The sequence below is a fragment of the Balaenoptera acutorostrata genome, chromosome 1 (genome assembly GCF_949987535.1).
Source record: "Balaenoptera acutorostrata chromosome 1, mBalAcu1.1, whole genome shotgun sequence".
NCBI lineage: Eukaryota > Metazoa > Chordata > Mammalia > Artiodactyla > Balaenopteridae > Balaenoptera > Balaenoptera acutorostrata.
The window spans coordinates 81,261,055-81,280,505 of NC_080064.1; the positions used below are offsets into that span (position 1 = coordinate 81,261,055).

A 19,451-nucleotide genomic window follows, 5' to 3' on the forward strand; every position below is an offset into this window, starting at 1 on the left:
AAAACGCCCTTCCGTGCTTCTCTTCCCTATAAAGCAGTCATCGTTTCAGCCTGGCTAGTTGGATGGCCCAAGGTAAGGCCAAAGATCGTGGCATGTGTTGGTTCAATGGAGAATTAATGAAATTCTAAACAGAAAGTCTGTGCCTGTCTCACCTGAATGATCAATCCAGCAGCTTACCTAGCTTCACAGTGTAAACAAGCATCCAAGAACAGACAGTACCAACTAGCTTCCTAGACACGCCTCAAAATGCATGTCTTTCCTTTCCATATTTGCAAGGAACCTAAGAAAGAAGCAATAGAAGGGCAGTCCATTTGTTCCTTCCCCTTGCATGACAGACTCTCCGAGCCTGGCCTGCATTCTGTCTTGGAGTCAGAACAGGTTCTCTGTTCAGGCCAGAATGTTTCAACCCTGGGACTGGGGGTAAGGGGCAGGAAGAAAGGCACATGAGAATGTTTAGGGGTGGAAGAGCATAACTTGAAAACAAACTGCTTTGTTTCACCATTTTTATCTGTTTACAATTCACGAAAATATATTTTGAAAATTTAAATAATTTTCAAGCAAGACATGAGAATTCTATGTTTATCAAAGAAGACATGGTATGCATTTAAAAAAGGTCGAGAAATTCTGGTTTATGCCGTTGATTAGGGCCTCTGGTGGACATTGCTCAGCACCTTGGCTTCCTTTTTTACTTCCTGCCCATTTATATGTTTATTCTGAAGTTTTTAGCTTTGGGGGAATGTTTTATGTTTCCAGTTTGCCTGCATTATCTTTCTTTAATTAAACCCTAACCACAGAATAGCTTTATTAGCAGCTAAACTTCAGCAACATCGCAAATGTAATTAACATAAATAGTTTAAACATTCCTTTTCTAAAAGGAATTTAGAGATTTGCTTAAAGCAAATTATATTTTTGCAAAACCCAATTCATGCCAAATATGTAAATGTGAAAATGGTGGGAATGAACTTTCTCTCTCTTTCATTCATTATTTCATCCATTCATCCATGCAATGAAACACTGAGTGTCTATAGTGTGCCAGGCACATGGAATGTGCACCAACTGATATGCAACAGTCACACTAACCTGTGTGAGAATAGATGTACCATAAGGCCCCTGTCAGCAGTGCTCCAATCACAAATGCTGCGAACGCAATGCCCATCACGGTTAGGGTGTCCAGACCATGGAATATCGCTATAATGAAGAGAAACCAATGCATACTTTGAGTGACTCTGCATCACATGCTGCAATTTTATATTGTTTCACAAGTATTGTCAGAAAGGCTGAGCACCAGCTAATAAAATCTGAGGATAAAAAGTGGATTCCAACAAAATGCACTGTATGTGTAACTTGCAAATATTTTCTCAAGAGAAAAATGAAATTTTCGGATTTCCAAGATACCCTCAGTTTGCAATTTATTTTGAGCAACAAACTTACTAAAAAAATCAAATTTGTCAACTCTGTAAAACCTTAGGTCTATGGTTCATTGTCTCAATCTGAGGACCTACTATTTGAATGGTAAAGTGGCTTGAAAAGTCAAAGGTTAAGATGCTTGGGAAAATAAGGTGAACTTCTATCAAAATCTGACTCACGGCTTCTTATTCACTGAACACTGAGACACTACACAAAAAACAACAAGACACTACATAAAAGACACACTCCAAACACTTTACAAACATACCTTCATGAACATATAAAAGTATGAAAGATAACAGGAAGAAAGGTGGTGAGAAGGAGAAAACATATAATAAGGATAAATTATTCCTATGGATTATAAAATTTCACTGACCTCCTCACATTAAACCCTCCATCTCAACAATTACCTATTGTGTCATTTAACACAACCTACTTTTTAACACTTTTCCAACCATGATCTTTCTATGAGGTGAACGGAAATACTCCTCAGTGGGGAGTGATGTCAATTTTATGGTCAGCAAAACATATAAATAGAACCAATTGTTCCTCCATTTGGCAAAGATTTTTATATTTGAAATTAACTCCAGGCCACAGAAATAGAACATTTCCTTTCATTTAAGAGAACTACCTTCTTTGAATCACTTATAAAAAGTAAAAATCAGTTTCCAAGGGAGAGAGGTTTTTGGTGGAAGAAAATTTCTAAAGTCTCTCTTTTTTTTTTTTTTACTATAAATTGAAGGTACAGGATCTCCCCATTATTTCAATACTGTTTCTATGCTCCTCTCCAGTCAGAAGTGACTCCAGCTGATCTCTATGTAAATTCAACAACTTCAGTGTAGAAGATACAGGTGTAGACAAATGTGACCCTTGAGCAGCCCCAGCACTTGAAAGGGCTCAGGAAAAGTATAATGTGGTAGAGAAGATTCTGAAGGATCCAAATTCCCAAGTCCTGGTCCCTACTCTTCTAGCCATGTGCCCTATGGTGTTCATTTAACTTCTAAAAAATGGGACAGCACTACCTCACCTGCTGAAGGCAGGGGGTAAACAAAAGGAGATTGCAAAGGGGCTGGGGATCCCCTAGGAGGAGTAAGAAGTGGGAAGAACGCTATGGAGGTTAAGACAAACCAAGCCGCCATTTAGTCTGTAGGACAGATATTAAAAGATGACTTGTCTTTTCATGCCTACAGATGCAGAAGTGGGGCATGAGTAAAAGTTTTTAATGAAAATATTCGAAAATTCTAAAGACGAAGATGTCATTTATGAGAATCAGACGAGGTGAGTACCAGAGAACGTGTCCATATGCATCTCTTTCTGGGTTCATGATACTGTTCCATGATATTGTTAAAATAATACACTTAATAGAATGGTTTATAAAGTACTTAGCATAAAGGAACTCTCCAGACTGATTTTTACGTGTATGTTATGGGGTCAGCCATGGAGACTAACCTGGAAAGTCTTAAAGAGGAAAAAAAGTACAGACTCTCCTCACAAGGCAACATTATCTAGAAGAGCTCTGGGTGCACACCCAGAAAGCCCAGGCTCTTGTCCTGCCTCAGTGACAATTATAACCATGGGGAAGTCACTTAAATACTTCTGGGTCAGAGTTTTCTTCTGTATAAAGCACTGAAATTGGCCCAGATAATTTTCAACGCATCATTTTGCAGCAGTTGGTCTCTCTCCCTTTTTGTCTTACAAGCCTTCTCAACACCCCTTGGACTAGTGATGGTCTTAATGGTATAGCAGCTAGTTCCTTTATCACTACTTCTCTGAGCAGGTAGATACTGCTGATGATACATAAAGCAAACCCCTCCCATAGCTGTATGTTAATGCTTTCAGATCACAATCGATATAAGTATGCAGATGATGAACTTCTCTAAAACTAAGAAAGTTACTACATTCGCATTAAGGTGATACACACCAATGGGTTAACAAATTCATATTTTAAAATGGCAAAGGTAGAGAGGAAAAAAGAAAGGAGAATGAAGGAATGACAGAGGAAGGGAAAAAAGAAAGTACGAGAAAAATGGGGTGAGGGAGAATGAGAGCATAAGTCTTCTTATCAAAACTCAAAGTTTGGCAAATGTTCCATAACCAACTCATTCTTATAAAAGCCCAGGAGGCTTTATTTCGAAACAGTTGCATAAAGACTTACGTGGAGAAGCTGGAATCGGTTTCTTAATGCTTGGACCTGTTTCTGAAACAAAAACATAAATCACGATGCGTTCTACAGAGAAACCAAGTTCTAAGCAAAAGGTCATCGAAATCTCAGCAGAGGCTGACACTTTCCTATTTGTTAATAAATACTTCCTTTGTAAAAGCTCTGTCAATTATCCTCTTTAGATATCAAGACTATAACATGGATTACTCAGAAATTTTAAACACTGTACTTTGTTAATGATCAATTGTACAGTTTCTCCAATTTGAAGAAAAATTGGAGGCAAACACCTTCAAGGAATCTGAGTCTGATAATTCGTGTGTGTGTGTGTGTGTGTGTGTGTGTGTGTGTGTGTGTGTGTGTGTGTATACCTTTCTGTTTATTTAAAAAAGGATCCAGTATCTTTAAATCCTGTGTTTCTCCAGTGTATTCAATATTATTCGACTTTCAAAAAAGTCTTTTAATGTACACAAGTGTTGTAAAGGCATCTTCATTCTTCCATCCTAATACTATCAATCACCCTACAGTTCAGCTCCTCATCACGCATCTGCATTATTACAGAGCTTTTCTAACTGGTCTCCTTGTCACCACTACTGCTCCCACCCCAAATGCTTCTCCCCCCATATGTGCCCCCAGAGTGACTTTTCCAGAGCTCAGAGCTGATTATGCTATTGCCCTGATTAAAACACTCAATGACTTCCCTTCGTTTACGGGGAAAAAAATCCAAACTCTCTCGCACGGCACAGAGAGGTCTGCCTCCCTCTACCCACCTCTCTCCAGCCTCCTTTCCTAATGGGCTCCTCACCCGTGCTGGGCTCCTTGTAGTTAAGTTCCCCCAATTGTCCATGCAGCTCCATGTCATCACAAGTTGCAAGCCATCCCCTCAAGTACACCCCCTCTCCCAGACCTGCTTTGCTGGCATTTTCACAGGGAGGCCTTCTCTGACTCTCTCATAGTCCATGCCCACCCCAGCAGGGCAAGTCTCTCCCACCTTTGCTCATTCCCTCCCTCTTCTGTTATAAATGTGCCACATCACGTCGGAATTCTCTCAATTTTTTTTACCCCCAGGGCAGAGTCTAGATCTTATTCATCTGTATATCCTCAGGGCTCAGCCTGGCATAGAACGGCCTTACCAGAAATGCTTGGTGGAGGATGGTTAGAATGTTGATGCACTTTTTGAAAATAAAGGCAATAGAGGAAATTTGGAATAAGACTATAAGAAAATGCTTTTATGCTTTGACATTTCTATACAATGCCTTTGCGTTCAGAAAGTGCTAGACAGCCTAATCTCATTTGAGGTTTCAACCAGCCCCGTAAGGGAGGCAGAAAAAGAATTCTTATCACTACTTTACCAATGAGCAGCCTGAGACTGTTATCATGTGACCAGCCCAAGGTCAGAGCCGGAAAGCATCAGGGTAGGGGCTGACCAAGGATTCCAGATTCTGCCCTGTAAGCTAAATGACTGGTGAGTGTTGCTCTGTCCTTAGCTGGGGAAGCACTGATTAAGAAGGTACTTGTGCATAGCGACATGCTATTCTCAACAGTGAGAATATCATAGACCAGGGGGTAGCATATAACAGCCAACCACTCTATTTTTGTTTAAGTGAACTAAAGATGAATTTTATATTTTTAAGTCATTGAAAAAAATGAAAATAATATTTTATGACGTGAAAATTATATGAAAGTGAAATCTGTTCCATAAATAAAGTTTTATTTGAACATAACGAGGCTCATTCATTTATATATTGTCCACCGCTGCTTTCACACTGCAACAGCAGTTAAATAGTCGAGGCAGGGACTCCATAAGCCACAACCTGAAAATATTCACCATTTGGCCCTTTATAGAAAAAATGTGATAAGTCCTCACACAGACTCTGCCCCTGTTCTTGAGAGTTTAAAAGTGATGTGTTTAGTGCCTCTCTTCATCTCCATTTTCATTCAATAAAGGAACACACACCTTGTGGTGGAATCCATAGGGAAGCAAAAAAAAAAAAAACTTGTGAAAAATTGACCAAAACAAGCAGCATTTGAGTTGATGTTTATAAAAATAAAAAAAGCTAGATAGGATTGTAAATTCTCGGGATTAACCATCTCAGCTGGTTGATCACATTCTTGCAGCATGGGGTATCACGGTCCAGCTGTAAGAGAAGGAATGCTATGGGATGAATCAAAGCCACTACAACTGAACGGTGCCCCCTGGAGTTGTGCAGCATAGTGGCCCTGGGATCAGGATATATGCGAAAGTTATACTTAAATAAAATCACTAAGAAAATTAAAATAATTGTGTGTTTTTAAGAAAATCTATTTCAGTGTGCAGAACACACACCAACTACACAATGCACATAAGAGACTGTCTCTTGGGAGTTTGGCTCCACCAGCCTTATTGGCAGCAATAAAGTAACAACAGTGATGCCTTACATTTGTACGTTTGTAGAGTGTTCTACAATTGACAAAAAACCTTCACTTACATTTTCTCATTTTAAACTCTCAAGAGTCCTATGAAGTAGGGGTATCTAACCACAAAATTCTTCAAGAAGTAGTGGTTTGATACGCTGAACTAAGTCCAAAGGCACTTAAAGGTCTCTATAGCGTTCATCATGCGAGAAATATACACAGTTCTGGGAAGAGTTCCATTCAATCAACCACCCATAGTTAAACTGTGTCACTCAAAATCCCCAAGAGGTTTCAAATAATGATTCTCCCCGAAGGAGACCTCATATGTGAGAATGTAGGTTTTATAGTAAGGCCTGTGTGATAGATGACATTGTTTTAAAATTCTTAATGGATTTACGTTATGACCTAATCCTCTTACCCCACCCCAAAAAGGGGCCTCCTCATAGAGCTAAGCAGAAACAGTTGTTGCTCATTTCCCCAGAGGCGAAGTTCCTCCATGCTTTCTGTGCATAAACAATAATAAGCACAAGCTGCAGATACAAGGTTAAAGGATTTTATCCTCTAACATTTTTATTCCAAAATTCCCAATAACCCCTGAGTATAACTAAAATAGTTTGATCTCCACTGGAACCCTATGATCGAGTTGGCATGCTGAAAGGAAAAGAGTGGACAGAACAATATTTACTTTTGGTTTAAGGGTACGACTGCAAGAAAGGAATCCTAGCTATTACTCTAAAGAGAATTTTAACAGTAAAGATTTCTTTACAGACAGAACAAACTATAATCAACATTTTGAATTAAATCTTTTCATATACTCTGAGCAAACTTTGGTCTGCCCCAGAACCAAAATTTCCCTCCTCAGACTGTTAGGCATGGTTTTCATAAAAGGGATATTTCTGGGGTTATGCATGAGTAACTGACCACAGCTTCTCAATTCAGTTCTCCTAAACATGGCAGGACCAGGCAGGCCCACAGGGAAATGAGGTGTCTAACAGGCACCCACATCTATTAGTATTTGGTACAGAAGGAAGGATGGGGAGACAAAGAAGCTTGTGCAGGCCATTGAAGATATACTTTTTACTAACTTTATTGCACTCAATAAATTAATTAATCTCTTCTCTGGGTTCTTTCAATATCACTGCAATTGCCTATTCACTTATCTGCATCCTTCTACTAGATCAGTGGTTCTCAACTGGGGGTGATTTTTGCCCACTTGGCTCCTCAGGGGACATTTGGAAATGTCTAGACACATTTTGGGTTGTCACAACTGCTGGTAGAAGGGTTTGCTAAGGACATCTAGTAGGTAGAGGCCAGGGATGCTCCTCAACATCCTACAATTCACGGGATAACGCCCACAGCAAAGAGTTCAAAGATAGGAAAGATAGGAAAATTTGTTTACTATATGCCAAGCATGTAGTAGGTCCTCAATAAACATTTCTGTTATAAATAACCATAAATATCATATATATCTTATTATTGCACACATACCCTAGCAACTCAACTTCCATGCTGCTTTCAGAGTAGTCTTCCTAAACGATCTGACCATCGGTTCTCTACTTGAGATCTTTGATGGGTCTCAACTTTTAAAGGTGCATACTGGAATATTTGTGAATAAAATGAAATGTCTGGGTTTCCTTCAAAACAATCCAGGGACAGGAAGTGATAAAACAAAATTGGCTATGAATTGGTAATTGTTGAAACCAATTGAAGGGTTTATGGGAGTTTATTCTACTATTACCTCTGTTTCTGTTTATATTTGAACTTTTCTAAAGTAAAAAGTTTTCAAAATGTGAAGCACATTGAATGCAATAAAACCCTATGATATCTCTTCCTTACTGGATAGAGACTGAATGTCTTGGTCTGTTAATTAAACATTCATACCATCTTTCTACTCAGCTTCCCCTCATCTCTACCTCAGCCTGAGGACAAAACCTGGCTGGTGCTTTAGACTATTTTTGTTCTGGAAAAATCAAATGTGTTCCAAAAAGTAACGCCTCTCTTGGATTAATTTCCAACTGACGTTCACAACTTTCCCTTCCACTCCCCTCTAATCCCCCACAAAAACCCTAGTTTGGCTGAGATATTAAGAGGAAGGAAAGGAAATTAACATTTACTGAGTGCCCATGATATGCCAGGTACTGTCTTGAGCACATTTTAATCTTTAAAAAGTTATGTGTAAAATAGATAGCTAGTGGGAAGCAGCCGCATAGCACAGGGAGATCAGCTGGGTGCTTTGTGACCATCTAGAGGGGTGGGATAGGGAGGGTGGGAGGGAGGGAGACGCAAGAGGGAAGAGGTATGGGGACATATGTATATGTATAACTGATTCACTTTGTTATAAAGCAGAAACTAACACACCACTGTAAAGCAATTATACTCCAACAAAGATGTTTTTTTAAAAAAAAAAAGTATGTGGTAGAAATATGGAGAAAATTCAGTATTTTAAACACTTAACTTGCTAAGAATTATATATGGTATATAAATCATGGCAAATTTGGCGATGTTCTTTTGTGCCCCCAATTTTTTTTTTGTATATGTGCCCTAAATTTCAGAGAAATGATTACTTTTCCCTTTCACCATAAAAAAAAAAAAAATCATCGCTGATGTGGTGTAATCATCTTTATTATGTCAGCCCAAGTGTTCTCAAATGCTGTAAAAAGTGGTCACAGCATCCAAAGCAAACAGCACTAACCTGCCTATACTTCAAAATATTTCAGAAAATACGGTAGGATGGCACCACCTCAACTATTTTAATTGTTTTGCCATAAACCATAATCTGCATAAACCATTCACGTTTCCTGGGCTTTTTTGTGAGTTACAATTCAAAGTCGCAGAACTTGTCCTAAATTTTAATACTCTCTTAAACAGTTTACATGTTTCCCAACATCTGAACCCTTTGGGGGAACAGACTTTTTTCCTTAAATTCTTTTTTTTTTTTTAATGAAAAGATTCTATTTATTTGTATACGGTTATATGAACATAGAGAAAGGGATGGAAAGATATACACAGGATACAAAAACTGTTAACTTTCATTAACCAGGTGTGGGTTAAGGACTATTTATTACCTATTTTATTATACATTTAATATTGCATCAACTGTTAGAATGAATAGGTATTAATTTTATAATTAAAAATGAATAAAAATTAAAATGAAAACTTAAAATAAGTGATAAAATATATTGCTGGAAAACAGAAATTTTCTCAAGGTATTGCATTTCTCCTCTTCCTTTAAACCCACTTCTTTTTTTTTTTAATTTTTACTGAAGTATAGTTGCTTTACAATATTGTGCTAGTTTATACTGTACAGCAAAGTGAATCAGCTATACGTATCCATATATCCCCTCTTTTTTGGATTTCCTTCTCATTTAGGTCACCACAGAGCACTGAGTAGAGTTCTCTGTGCTATACAGTAGGTTCTCATTAGTTATCCATTTTACACATAGTATCAATAGTGTAAATTCTTCAACTTCTTTTCATTTCATAATTATTAGAGTACTTGGGTGCTAACTTGCATACCAGTGTGATGCAGCATGAACAGGGGAAGGGGCCAGGAAGAGGGGTATGAAGAGATAGATGCCTATGTTGCTTGCAGTTTTTATTAAAAACTAGAATCAACCTCCCCCTAGGACAAGGCATAGGGTTTAAAAGCACAGGCTCTGGAATCAAAGTTCCTTGATTTGAATCCCAGACCCACCATTTATTTATATGCCTTGGCCATCCTTGCTCTATACTATACTTGCCTCACTGAGGGGCTATGTGGATCATATACTATTATCCACATAAAGCATTTAGCACAGAGCCTTGTACTAAGTAAATGCTCAATAAATGTTAGATCATCATTAGCATCATCTCCATCTCCATCATTGCCACTACCATCATCATCTATTATTGAAAATTTAAGAAGCAAAAGAATTCTAATCCAATGTTGGTTCCCAAGGGACTGAGAGATCAAAGGCAGCAAAGATGTGCTGCAAGGTTCAGGAAAGTTCCATTAAAAACAGTGGCCCAGAGGAGGGACCCAGAATTATTTATTTAGTCTTGATGGCCTATTCTCCCTGTCCACAGAAGGAAGAAGCACCACCTGAAATGTGTCCGTGCTACTGGCAGTGGTAGCCACAGAGCAGCCCTGTGGCTGGCTGTGAAGTTGAAAACCTCTATCCGCTGCCCCAGAAAACCCAAGTGTTGAGAAATAAGATGGACCAAATGGCCAGGGAGAGCTAGAACTTTGGTCCAGTCTCCAAAGAGCACCCATATAGTAAAAAGACAGTAAACCGTCCCATTGGTTGGGAAATTTTTACCCCCAAAGTTAATCCCAACAAGAGATCTGCCCACTTCCAGAGATACTATAGTATGTTATCTTACTACAGTAACACATTAGGCTGTCTGGCAGGAAGAACATTCATGATCCTGTTATTTTTCAAAGAGACCAATGTTATCAGGCAAATGGCCACACTCCCCTTATAAATGATTATTCCAATTCACTGAGAGGTAGCAGGAAAGCACAGACCTGAAGGGCCTGCCTGCATTGAGGAGAAATGCTTCTAGAGTCAAAGGAAAATAAACATAAAAGGTGAGAGGAGTCACTCATAAAGCTAAAACACTGCCAGAAAACCTACCCCATTCAGTGTAAAGTTAGAAAGAGCATTTGCATACAGCCTCTGGGAAGCCAGCCTACAGTCTAACCTTCTCAATTTGTTTAACAAACCAAAGCAATAAACTTTCTTCACCGCTGTGCTTCTCCACTAAAATCTACTCTCAATTAGCAAATCTCATGAAATTGCTTTGATATTTGGTAAAACTTCACTCTTGAACTTTTATGTAAAGAAAACATTGACCTTTCAGGATAATTACAAAGTTTAAATAAAAGAGGAATTACTTAGAAAAATACCACCAGACTTAAAAGAATGGATGAATGAATTACTGGAAGTTATACGGCTGCAATATTGATGCCTAATTATTGTCTGGCACAGGAAAAAGCAAGCTGCTGCCTTCAATTACCAGCAGAATGACCTCTCTCAAAATAGGTAAGAGTAACAGATGGAGTAGGAGGTAGCTGTTGCTGTTGTTAAACCACTTTCACATCACAAAACAGAGCCAGCTGTCGCCCAATTGTCACATATACTTTGCAACACAGTTAATTTATTCTTATTTCTTTCCCTTGGACCCAATAAACAAGGAACTATTTGGGCAATCCACTTAGAAAGACTGGGGCTGTTACAGCTGTTTCAAACTGTTGAAAACCAACTAATAACGTAAAACAGACAACAACAACAAAAACATTGATGAGGAACCAATAAACATCTCATATGTACATTTCACACCAACTTTAGGAGGGCTGGGAAATGAATGAAAAATGGTTTTGCTTCTTCAAACAGTACAGCTGAGTGTTACAGCTGAAAGGGCCTCTGGGGGTCATCTGGTCGAAACCCCTCTTTTTCCAGTTAAAGAAAATGAAACCCAAGGACCTAAGGGGAGAGCTCCAAAGTGCCACAGCCAGCTAGCAGGGAAAGCCAAGAGCTGTGCATAAGATTCTAAAAACTAAATTATAAATATGCACTTGAACAGTTCTCAGCCTTCTTCCGGCTGTGACACCTAAGATGGATGGTGTTCACATAGACAGTGCCCTCCCCAAAGGTATCTGCGGTCCTGAAAAAGTACTCTAATAGCTTGCTGCCAGCACAACCTTTACCAGTAGGTCATGGAAAAATGGGCTATGGACTACATGCAATTCCAGCAGGAATTCTAACCCTCTCCTATGCTTCCTCAAGTAAGCATATTTGCACGCAAGGGAGAGTGACATCGTGATGTGATGGAGGCAACCTAGACTTTGATCTAATATTTAAAGAGGAAATCATTGGGACTTCCCTGGCAGTACAGTGGTTAAGACTCCACACTTCCACTGCAGGGGACACGGGTTCGATCCCTGGTTGGGTAACTAAGATCCCACGTGCCGTGCAGCACGGCCAAAAAGGGGGAAATAAATAAATAAATAAGGAAATCATTTGCAAATGTATCACTAACCGCATGCCAGCAGGAGAACCAACTAAATAAAATACTCCTTGGGCAAAGAATTCTATTCTAAAGTTACTAATTGGCTATTAATTTATCTTTTGAATACAAGTGGACTTTGATTTACAGTATTGCAGCTTCTTTATGAGCAGCCTTCAGGCCCCTCTTCTCTGACTGAGCCTCCTTGAAACGCACCTTTAAATTGTACTTCATGGTGGATCACAGCGAGGGGCTTGGTGAACGTCTTCCTATTCTGCATCATGGCCCAGATCATCGAGGCATCCAGCGAGGTGCAGGCTTCATCAGGAAGCACACACTGCAGAGAGGCAGAGCAAAGCAGAGTCGGGAGTTCACTCAAAAGGGCCTGCACAAGTTGACCTGTGGCCCCTTATCAGACAGCTCACAGCTGTTTACCCCAGAAAAACAGGACATTGGGGTGGTTTCAAAGAACCACAAATAATCTGGGAGATGTGAGAGCAGGCCCAGTGTATTCTCAGCTGCACTTGAAGATGCAAACATGGCTGGACGGCTTCCCACAAAACAACTGGAGGTTTTAGTGTTATTTAGTCTGAAAAATAAAAAAACTACATGATGAATGTTGGCCCTTCACCAAGCTGGCTTCACATAAATGGTTCATGTTTGTGATTTGTGATTGTGGGAAACTTCATGTATTGCATTATGAGGGTGACAGATTTTACATTTGTTGTCCAAAAAGATAATCATGTTGTCGAGTACGTTTGATTTTTTAACTCTGGTATAGGCTCATGCAAAATGAAGCTTTCCAGGGTCATCTGCTTTTAATGTTCCAAAATGAAGTCCTGGGGAGTTGTGCCCAGGTGTGGAGGCCATGAGATCAGCTGTTTCTAGCTATTTTAAGGCTCCAAACTTAGAACCAGCATGCCCAAGCCTAGTGTATCTGTTTCCATTACCTTTTTCTTTAAAATAACTTTGGTTCCTTATCTATGCCCATCAGTGGGTAAAACGCTAATGTCAATGACATCCATTCCCTTTTGTTGGAAGAGGAAACATATCAATTATTTTAGAAGTCTATATACAGCAAGGTACCCAGAAAAGTTAATTAGCTTCCAGTTCTTCCAATCACAAAAGAGCAAAGACTTGTAGCTTTATTGCCATTGCTGCTCTAGGCAACATGAAAGTCAGATCCATGTTATAAGAAGACAACTCCCCCCCTCTCCCCACCCCCCCAAACAAACAAACAAGAAAAGCCCTCTTGTAAAGGGAAACAATGGATTTTCTGTGGAGAGGAATCATTACTGAAAAGATTTGCATTTTAGGAAAAGCCTTCTTACTTTCCTACTAGTTCTTTGGTTAAGCAAGAGTCTATGATTCTACAACGAACTCACTGCAAGACCCTGGGCAAGACACTGAACTCTCTGGCCTCAATTTCATCAGCAATGGGCAGGGTTGGACTCAACGATCTTTGAGAACTCTTCCTAGAAGATTCTTTGGCTCTGTCTATTGTCATAGAAAGCACTGACAGGAATGTGGAAATATTAACCACAGGCAGCAAACAGAGGGACAGTGGTAACAGCTCTATAAATGGTCCTCTGTCATCATCTCTACCGTCTCATTTGCTCCTCTACCCAGGAGGGAAGCCGGTACTATTACTTCAATGGTACAGATGAGGACACTCAGGTTCTGAGAGGTCAGGGACTTGCTAATGTCCTATTGGTAAGCAGCAGGCCTTCCTTCTCGGTCTTCCGTGCTCTTTCCACTCTATCTTGCCTTGGATATAAATAGCGACTTTAGGCTTAGGGTCACATCCCATGTCATCCCCTGTGACTTAGAACTCTCCTTTGAATGTTCTGGAAGGAAATATTAGGACTAATTTTCACAGATTAACACACTATGAAGTTGGGCTGCCACAGGCCAGGCTCACTGAAAGGTAACAGCCACAGCCATCAGTAAAGACCCCTGGTAACTGTCAGGCCTCCCCTCCTAGATCCCTAACTCCTAAAAGTTATCCTCTGGGTCCCAGCCATGCACGAAGCTCCGCATGGTTTTCTACCATGGTCCACTACACCCCAACCTTGATGGCCACTGGAAAGTGAAGGCCCACACAGCTAAGGCACCAATGTTTCCAAAGGCAACCTAAAGAACACAGCCTAAATCACCTTATATATATATATATATATATATATATATATATATATATATATATATACACGTACTCCCTGAGGACTATGAAATCAGATTTGCTATATTTTCAAATGTATTATAAAATTTCCTATGGTCTTATGGAGAAATGGATGCCCAGGGGAATATAATAGTGCAAAGGATTCATATCAATGGTAATCCATCCAATAATAATAATTTTTCCTTCTCCCTCTACACCCATCTCTTACAACCTATGTATCAGGTGAGAAAATTCCATCCATACAATACATTATTAATGATATGACTCGATTATTAGACTTTTAGACATTAATTGATATGTGATTATAAAAGGAATAGAAGTCAGCTTACACTGTGTGAGATGTCTAAAAAATAAATGCACATATGAAATTATACATAATTATGGCAGATCACAGAAACAAAACTAAGCAGAAGATACCCTTTGTGCACAGGGCCAAAATGATGAGGTAATTACCCTTGCTGATCCCCCCTACCTTGGCCACGCCAGCAAGGTCAAAGGGTTCTGATTTCTGTTGTGGCAATAGAATGTACTGGTTCAATGTGGGGAGTGACATGAGGCGAACATGACGAACCGATGAGAAACCAAGAAAAATTAAAATATTTGTTAGTTTCCCTTAGAAGTCCTCATGAGACAAGTCAACCTTATAACTCACACAGAGAAGGTCAAAAAACAACTGCAATACAAATCTCAGCGGGACCTGGAAAAATTAATCCTCACACTGAACTTGTCCTTCGGCTCTCTGTACTCTTGGCACTGGATACTATCTGAATAGCAAAGATAAAGCCAGACCTCTCCTTCAATGGAAAACAGTCTTGATTTATCATTCGTAAGATACTACTGAGTAGCACGCATGGAAAAAAAAAAAAATCATACTGTCAGGATTTATTCTCTAAGACTCCATAAAACTCACAGTTCCCTGCTAACATGAACTTTATGGCTTCAACTGGGCAGTTCCCAAACCCAAAACCTCAACCTGCTGTAACTTGTGATTAAACTTCTCTGGTAGGTCACTGCCTCACCTAAAAATGTCAAAATAACAGTACAAATGGATGAAGGCCCACTAACCTTAGGTAACTTCTGGGGGTCCTTTTCCTTTTTGGTACACAATGTGAGCTCACACTGTAGAAAGAGCAGGGAGGTGTTGAAGATGGGCTTAAAAACAAAGCTGAATCGTTTCTTATCTATCTCGGCTTGCGGGATAGGAAAGTGCACTCTCTTGGGATTGTAGAATTTCACAGATTCATCTTTAGGACAAATGTTCTCAATGATAGTATAATCAGACATCCTATCAGGGTTCGAATATGGAGAGATAAAGCACGTTTGGATGGCAAATCCCAGTTCTTGGTCAGCCTTGGTAACGGACACCTACAACAGAACAGAAAGATCAATTCAGAAACAAGTTAGCATGTCACTTTCACTCTAGGCACAAGGGTAACATACCAAAGCGGCCCTTCTGATGAAAGACATTGCTTTACTTTCCTAACATATCTATATAGTCTTCCTTCTAATTACAAAAGTAACACACACTAATTGAAGAAACAGATGTTTTCCTTTAAACTTGGTATAGATGATACAGTGAATTATTTAGTTCAAGTCCCAGCCTGGAAGAGTCTATAATACAAGATAAATAAGTCTCTTCAACCTCCCACAAGTCCTCTGGGAAATAAAAACAAAAGTACATCATGCACCTAAGTGGATTTTCCCAAATAAACAAAACACCAGTAGGCAAAGCCCCTAATGTCATTAATAGTGTATCACCTGTAAGGCAAGCTCTTTTAAAAAATTACTCAAAAAATAAAGGACAGAGGTAGAATCTATTTAAACTAGGCACGGAAGACCAAACTTCTAAACTGCAGCAAGTCAGACTGAGCCTAAAACATTGCAGTAAAGCTATAGATTCGCCTGAAGTCCTGCTTCATGGTGAGCAGGCAGAGCTGGCCTCTGGGGCTGCACGTCGGGGAGGGTGCAATCTGGTGGCGATCACAGGCCTGGCAAAGTGTCCCCGCTTCTCAGAGGTCCAAACCAGACCTTGCCAAGTACTCTCCCTTCACTCTTTAAGCCCAAGGGTGTTTTAAGGGAAATCTAATCTGGAAACGTTTCCGACTCATTTACACTTCCCTCTTACAAAACATTTGTATGGGCTATGTCCAAACCTTGTTAAGGTTCTTTTCTTTAGAAACAGGAAGTAGTATTTGGCCAAGAGTAAACAGAATTCAATTCTCATCTCAACTACCAATTCAAATCTCAACTATCCTGAATTCAGCTAAAATCCTCAAACCAGACTGGATCCTCCATTTGGTGACACACGGATCACTGTGTGAACTGCCTCTCCCCTCTATTGCCTCATTCCTTGACTAAACTCAGGATCAAAATAAACTTAAAACACTTTAGAAATAAAGATGGTCCTTAACCATAGGCCAATAGCCCCAGAATCCTTTCAAAGGCATGAAGATATAAACACACTTTCCATTCTGAAATACCCAGGGGAAATCCCTGACATTGCATGGGGCTTTTAGGCCACAGCACTATTTTGAAAGATCCCTATGTGGTTAACTGCAAGATGCTAAACAATGAAGATGACTGTGATAATGACATTTTGTTGCGCCTTAAAGCTTAATCCCTGAGAATAGTCTTATGAGATAAATATTTTCATCTTCATTTTATAAATGGAGGAAAAACTGAACACACAGGATAGCTGACTTGTTCAAAATCATATCTAACAAACACTGGGTGAAACCAAGGCTTGAGCCCAGGTCTTCTGAGCCCGTCTATTTTCTCTTCACTATTTCACTACAGCTACAGGGTCAATTCAAGCCACCCATGATGTGGCCAGGGAGGGTGCTTGGTAAGAAGTCTTTCCAGGAAGTAGTATTTGGTAGTCTGAAAATATTCACACTTCATTATTTTACAGTATTTCCAAAAGTGAGATATTTAATCTTGGGAAAATGGCAAATTACATATACTCTATTTTAAAAAGTGGCCTTTAACATGAACTCAGAACCCACAATGCAAAAATGTGTGACAGAAGAAATGCAAACCTCTTCTCTAATCTCAAAGAAAGTATGCAATGGCAGAATGTCTAAGGTATTCCAAAAAGTTGTTTCGATGAGAGGAAAAAAATTGTCAACAAGTCTTTTCCTCTGAAATGGACCAGAAATGAGTAGTGGCAGGACTCTGCTGCTCACGCGCTGTGAGCACTAAACCTTGGTTTTTCCCCCACAGAACGAGGGCACTAACACTGACTAGATATGGTGATTGTGACAATCTGTAAAGTCAAAATTACATGCACACACCACAGTTTCCTTCTAGTTAAGAAATGCCAGCTATTATTAATAGTATTAGTCTAGATTTAAATTTCGGGGGTTATATATAGATATATATTCTTTTAATTTCCCGAGACAAATGAACTAAAAGAAAAGCTGCCAACTATGTGACCAACTATCACCCAAGGATGACCAAAGACCAGGTGGCAAAGCTGATAATGTCTTGGATTAAAGGAAGAGACTAGGATCTAGAGGAAATAGAAGATTCTGGGAGGGGATGTGGTAAGGATGACCACAAGAAGAAACATGGAAATAGTTCTTTAGACCAAGCCAATGACTGGGTAAGTTTTATTTACTTTCCCCAAATAAAAAATTTTATTATTAGCAGTGCAGTCCAAACTGGGAAACAAGGACTAGGCATGGCTGCTATCCTATTTAGCAAAATATTTACAGATTCTCTCTCGTATTTCAGGTGGTTTAAAACAACTTTAAAATAAAGCAGTTTATACCATTTTCCCCCTCCCCAGATTCTCTTCAGTGTATTATTATGTATTATTATCATGTATAATGATATTTAAAATGGTATAGCAAAAAGATTTGGTTCACTTTTTTCCATCACTTGATCATGTCTTTGATTAAATTTAATTATGAACAATATAAATGATATATAAATGGGAAAATAAGAATGAAAAAGAAAATGAATTTCAAGCAAGCCAACACTGGGGGTGGCAGCGTGGGGGAGAAAACCCAAAACACCCAGGGTAGGATACATGAGGAAGATTTAAGGCAGCAACGCCAGAGACTGGCAAAGCCAGGCACACATCTGGAAAAGAACAAACTGTAATGAAGCAGCACCCCTAAAATCCACAGCATAACAGCGAACCACTGACCAACCACACATGTGGATTGTGCAGCCGGAAAAGCAAGAAGAAAACAATGCATCTTGGATTAGGAGAGAGCTCTGATTAGGGACAGCATGTAGAAAGCAGTATATTTTCCCCAGCAGAGAAAGAAGGTATACCCAAAGAAAGACAAGATCTCTCAGAAGAGGGAATCAAAAAGAAGGAGACGATCCAGGAAAATGTCTAGAGCCAGTGGGCTCCGTCCCAGAATCAGTACAAATGTGAGTTATTTGTCTTTCTTAACTAGAAATATGTGCACTGAAGTCACTTTTAATATATGGAAGTATCCCATTTTGGCCCCTTAAGCTTCTCCCTCCTCCCACAGTGAAGGAGAACACCAGCTTGCAGCTCAGCACCAAAACCAGCTCAACAGAGGACGACTTCCATGTAAGACCAGCAGACATTCTGGGGCCATGAGGATATTGATCTTCTCTAGAATCCAATCTGTGAACTTGGATATTTGCACTGCTAAGAGGTTACATTTTCTCTCCCTTTCAAATAGTACTTTGAGGATAAACGATAGCATCCAGTGGATAACAGTGTGGGCTCTGGAGCCAGATGGTCTGAGCATGAACTCTGACTCTGAACTCTAGTAGGTACTAACTGTGTGACCTTAGACAAGTTTGTGCCTCAATTGCCTCATCTACAAAATGGGGATTTTTTTTTTTATAATTTCTAACAATTTTTTTTTAAAATTAATTTATTTATTTTTGGCTGTGTTGGGTCCCCATTTCTGTGCGAGGGCTTTCTCTAGTTGCGGCAAGTGGGGGCCACTCTTCATCGCGGTGCACGGGCCTCTCACTGTCGCAGCCTCTCTTGCTGCGGAGCACAGGCTCCAGATGTGCAGGCTCAGTAGTTGTGGCTCACGGGCCCAGCTGCTCCGCGGCACGTGGGATCCTCCCAGACCAGGGCTCGAACCCGTGTCCCCTGCATTAGCAGGCAGATTCTCAACCACTGCGCCACCAGGGAAGCCCCCAAAATGGGGATATTAATAGTCCTGTCTCACAGAATTGCTTCGAAGAGTAAAATACTACAATACTTATAACTGAGCTTGGCACAAAATAAATCTGCAATAAATGTTAGCTGTTGTTATTTCATTATTACCATCACTACCTAATATTTTTGTAGTCATTCCAAAGATTTATGTTATGTGTGGTTAT

General features: G+C 39.7%; 1 protein-coding gene across 9 annotated transcripts in view; it reads right to left on the reverse strand.

The window, feature by feature from the left end:
• Positions 1–19,451, reverse strand: part of TGFBR3 (transforming growth factor beta receptor 3) — a 201,444-nt gene that overhangs the window by 13,166 nt on the left and 168,827 nt on the right. For 5 of the 9 annotated variants that reach the window (XM_028164997.2, XM_007176328.2, XM_007176330.2 and 2 more), the window contains 5 exons: positions 15,192–15,491; positions 14,599–14,634; positions 12,164–12,284; positions 3,563–3,604; positions 1,081–1,188 (listed from right to left, as the gene is read on the reverse strand). In XM_028164997.2, coding sequence (XP_028020798.2) covers positions 1,081–1,188; positions 3,563–3,604; positions 12,164–12,284; positions 14,599–14,634; positions 15,192–15,491 — 607 coding nt within the window. The remainder of the gene's footprint in view (positions 1–1,080; positions 1,189–3,562; positions 3,605–12,163; positions 12,285–14,598; positions 14,635–15,191; positions 15,492–19,451) is intronic. The other 4 variants (XM_007176333.2, XM_007176332.2, XM_007176331.2 and 1 more) reach the window with 3 other exon arrangements.